Source organism: Brassica oleracea, chromosome C3 (genome assembly GCF_000695525.1).
Source record: "Brassica oleracea var. oleracea cultivar TO1000 chromosome C3, BOL, whole genome shotgun sequence".
Taxonomy (NCBI): domain Eukaryota; kingdom Viridiplantae; phylum Streptophyta; class Magnoliopsida; order Brassicales; family Brassicaceae; genus Brassica; species Brassica oleracea.
The window spans coordinates 32,958,531-32,962,960 of NC_027750.1; the positions used below are offsets into that span (position 1 = coordinate 32,958,531).

At 36.9% G+C, this 4,430-nt stretch overlaps 1 protein-coding gene across 1 annotated transcript; it reads left to right on the plus strand.

Moving 5' to 3' along the window:
* Nucleotides 1-913: 913 nt before the first annotated feature.
* Nucleotides 914-2,125, plus strand: LOC106330419 (glutathione S-transferase T3-like). The gene is made up of 2 exons (XM_013768886.1): nt 914-1,746; nt 1,993-2,125. The coding sequence occupies exons 1-2, from the start codon at nt 914-916 to the stop codon at nt 2,123-2,125; spliced, it is 966 nt and encodes a 321-aa protein (XP_013624340.1).
* Nucleotides 2,126-4,430: the final 2,305 nt, after the last annotated feature.

Genomic DNA, 4,430 nt, shown 5'->3' on the forward strand with positions numbered 1-4,430 from the left:
GTTGTTATATAGATTCGTTTGTTGTGTTGCATGCGTCTCATGATTCAACTCGGTTATGTCTCTGTCTCTGCTTGTTAATCATTCTTGTGATAGCTTATGTCTTTGTGTTTGTTTATATCGATCACTTTATAGTTCTTCATGCGTCTCATGCGTTGTTTGTGTTTGTTTGTGTCTCGTGATTCAAGAGATGATTAATCAAAGTGTCTCAATATATCAATCGGTTGTGTTGGATAGTTTATGTCTCTGTCTTTGTTTAAGTCGATCAGTGCTTGTGTTTGTTTGTGTCTCGTGATTCAAGAGATGATTAATCAAGGTGTCTCAATATATCAATCGGTTGTGTTGGATAGTTTATGTCTATGTCGATCAGTTCTTGTGTTTGTTTATGTCTACTGATTCAAGAGATGATGTCTCAATATTTGTTTCTTCACCTGTCTTCTGTCTGAATCGTTCTAGTGTTGATTATGTTTCTTGTGTTTCTTTTTTAGATGGACGGATAAAGAGAGTTGGAGTTTCTTCAAAGAAGAGGTCTGTGGTTTGGACGGATGAAGAGGTAAGCAATTTCAGGTTAGATAAATTTCAACTGTGAATTGATTGTGAATGTGAACTGAAGGTTCTTTGATTGCCAATCTGGTTAGATAGAAATTAGGTAGATAGCAATTAGGTAGAATTGAAATGAGTTAGATAAATGTCAACCGAAAGTTAAAAGTTGAAGTGTGGTTAATGAATTAGATAGAAATGAATGTTAGATAAATGAGTTAGCTAAATGTCAAGTCCATGTGGTTGTGGAACTGATCAAAGCGTTAAACGCTTTCTATCTTCTATTAAACAGATTCCTTCTTCTCTCTTTCTCTATCAACCTCGTTTTCCTTCTTCTCTCTCTCTCTTTCTCTCTTCTTCTTAGACAAATTCAGATATGGATTTCAATCCATATATGAATTTAAATTTTCTTGATCTTCTTCAAAGTCAACAAGATACTAGCATCAATTTAGAATCCTCCCATGTTCCTTTATTTGGGTCCCAAGAAACTGAAGCTTCAAATTTCAAACCAGACAGTCATGCGGAGAGTAGAGGACGCCGCACGTGGACTCCAACAGATGAAAATGTCCTCATTAGCGCCTGGTTAAACACCAGTAAAGACCATGTCGTAGGGAATGAGCAACGGTCGGTTGCTTTCTGTAAAAGGATAGCAACCTACTACTCGGCTAGTCCCAAGATCGCTGAGTGTGACAGAAGAGAGTCATCACAGTGTAAGCAAAGGTGGCACAAGATCAACGACTTGGTGGGCAAGTTTTGTGGAGCTTTTGAAGCAGCAACTCGTGAGAAAATCAGTGGGCAAAACAAGAATGATGTTCTCAAACATGCCCACGAAATCTTCTTCAACAACTACAAAAAGAAGTTCACAATAGAACATGCTTGGAAAGAGCTTAGACATGACCAGAAGTGGTCTGATCTTTCTTCGGCTTGCTCTCAAGGAAATTCCAAAAGGCAGAAGTTAGATAACGGTTTGCACTCAGCCTGCTCTCTAGCTGATGATGGAACGACTCAACCCCCTAGTGTTAAGGCTGCAAAAGCTCGTGGGAAGAAACAAGTAGGCGATGGGAAAGAACTTGATGAGTTTCAGAAAATGTGGAGAATCAAGCAAGAGGATTTGGTTATTAAGGAAAAGCTGTCGAAGATGAAGCTTCTGGACAGAATCATGGCAAAACAAGAACCTCTAGATGCTGATGAAGAAGCTCTGAAGAAGAAGTTAATTAATGAGTTGTTGCTGTGTAATTAGGTCTTGTTCCCCGTTTGGTCCTTAAGTTTTATTATTCTTGTTCATCGTCTATTTCTTAAGTTTAAGTCTCGGTCTAGTTCTTGTAATGGTCTGGTTAGTGATGATATAAAATGTTTTAAGTTAATGTCAATGTTTGTCTTTCTCTTTCGGATTTTATTGTTCTTGTCTCTTTATCTTATCATGCTAATGTGAATATTTGTCTTTGTCTTGGTCAGGATGCTTGCGGGACAGAGTTTTGGCTTTGGAGTCTTGCCTTCGACTGAAGAGAGTCACGGAGTCGACACAGAGATGTCTGGTAGTGTCAAGTGGAGTAAATTGTATGTGTCTTTATGTGTATGTGTCTATTAGTGTCAAGTGGAGCATGTGTCTTTATGTGTCTGTTAGTGTCAAGTGGAGATGTTTGGTAGTGTCAAGTGGATTAAACTGTATGTGTCTTTATGTGTATGTGTCTGTTAGTGTCACGGACTTTGTGTGTCTATATGCATTCTATTTTTATGTCACGGACTTTGTGTGTCTATGTGTGTCTAAATGCATCTTCTCTATTTATAACAACAACAAACTCATCTTCTCTCTATATCCAACGCAAAAACTATAAGTCATCTCCTCTCGTCAAACAAAACAACGACAAACTCATCTTCTGTCCATCAAACAACAAAGCATCAAACCATCTATCGTAATTCCAAAGAACCAAGATACGCTTCTCTCGTAAACACCAAAGCCATCACTTATCTTTTTAAACCCCAAAACCATCTTTATCTTTCAAACACCAAAACCATCTTATCTTTTTTTCTCTTAAAGCCATCTCTTTAATCACCATATATGGCTTATTCTTCTCAAAATACTTTAGATGAATCTTTTGATGATGCATTTGATGAGCTCTTTCATCAACATTTTTATCAAGCCTTTGAGAATTTAACCATTCATCGTGATCAAGAAGAACGAAGAAAGAAAAGAAAAAAACAAGCGTATATCGAAAGAAATCGTGAGGAAGGGAATGATTATTTCAGTGATACTCCAACGTATCCTGAAAATTTCTTCCGTCGACGTTTTAGAATGAACAAACCATTGTTTATGCGCATTTTTGATCATCTCTCCAATGAAGTTCAATACTTTAAGGAAAAGCAAGATGGTCTCGGAAGGATTAGTATATATCCCCTTCAAAAGTGTACTGCAGCCATTCGTGTGTTGGCATATGGTTATGCGGCTGATGCGGTCGACGAATAACTCCCTCGGTCATGTGTGGAGAATTTTGTGGAAAGAATAATTTATTTGTTTGGCGATGAGTACCTAAGAAGACCAACACCAGCTGATCTTCAACGTCTACTTGATGTTGGAGAGTATCGTGGATTTCCCGGAATGATAGGAAGCATCGATTGTATGCATTGGGAGTGGAAGAATTGTTCCACCGCTTGGAAAGGGCAATATTCTCGTGGTTCGGGTAAACCAACAATCGTTTTAGAGGCGGTTGCTTCATACGATCTCTGGATATGACACACGTTTTTTGGACCGCCATGTACCTTAAACGATATCAATGTTCTTGATCGCTCACCTGTTTTTGATGACATAATAAAAGGTCATACTCCGGAAGTCACTTACTATGTCAATGGAAGAGAGTATTATTTGACTTACTATCTCACCGATGGTATTTATCCGAAATGGACAACTTTTATCCAATCTATTCAACTACCACAAGGGCCGAAAGCAGTTTTATTTGCTCAACGTCAAGAAGCTGTCCGAAAGGATGTCGAGCGTGCTTTTGGAGTCTTGCAAGCTCGCTTTGCCAATGTTTAAAATCCGGTACTTTTTTGGGATAAAGTCAAAATAGGGAAGATTATGCGAGCATGTATTATACTCCATAATATGATAGTAGAAGACGAATGAGATGGATACATTCAGTTTGATCCTTCGGAGTTCCAACAAGCAAAAGACAACGGAAGTTCACAGTCGATCTCGATTTCTCCACAGATATGCCTACAAATATCGCCAATATGATGGGTGTTCGAACTAGAATTTGTGATAGACAGATGCATCAACAACTGAAAGATGATTTAGTTGAACATGTATGGTTTAAATTTGGCCGTGATGAAGACAACAACTGAGCTCAGACTCTTCTTTCAAATTTTCTCGTTTGTTAAACTAATCTTTGTTTTCATGTTTTAATTTCAAAATCTATGTCTACAATGTAATATTTTATTATGTTTTATGTAAGAAAAAAATTTAAATTTCAATAAAAAAGTTTGATATTTTTTTTTTAAGAAACCTAAAATAAGAAACTTGCAGTGGAGGGGAAAATAATCTCAAGGTTCTTAATCAATTTTCTTACCAAAATTAACTCTTTAAATACTATTAAAAATAAATTAAGAGACCTATTAGGGTATTTAGGATAAAGATGGTCTAAGTATTGATTAAAACTATGCCTTCCATGAAAATAATATAAACGTGTTATAAATTAAGCATTGAAATGATCATCCACTTCTTTACCAAACTCAAGCACTATGATCATCCACTCCTTTACCAACTCAAGCACTATGATCATCTACTCATCAAGCACTATGATCACCCACTCATTTACCAAATTAAGCATCATCTTTGTTATTTTATGTATTGTTGTTCACTATAAATACCATCACTCATCTCACTCTTTTGTACACCA

Excerpts from the sequence above, each read along its gene's own strand:
- LOC106330419 (XM_013768886.1), top strand. The coding sequence starts at position 914 with ATGGATTTCAATCCATATATGAATTTAAATTTTCTTGATCTTCTTCAA. Across the intron at positions 1,747-1,992 it reads GAAGAAGCTCTGAAGAAGAA|GATGCTTGCGGGACAGAGTT; the intron begins GTTAATTAATGA and ends TGTCTTGGTCAG.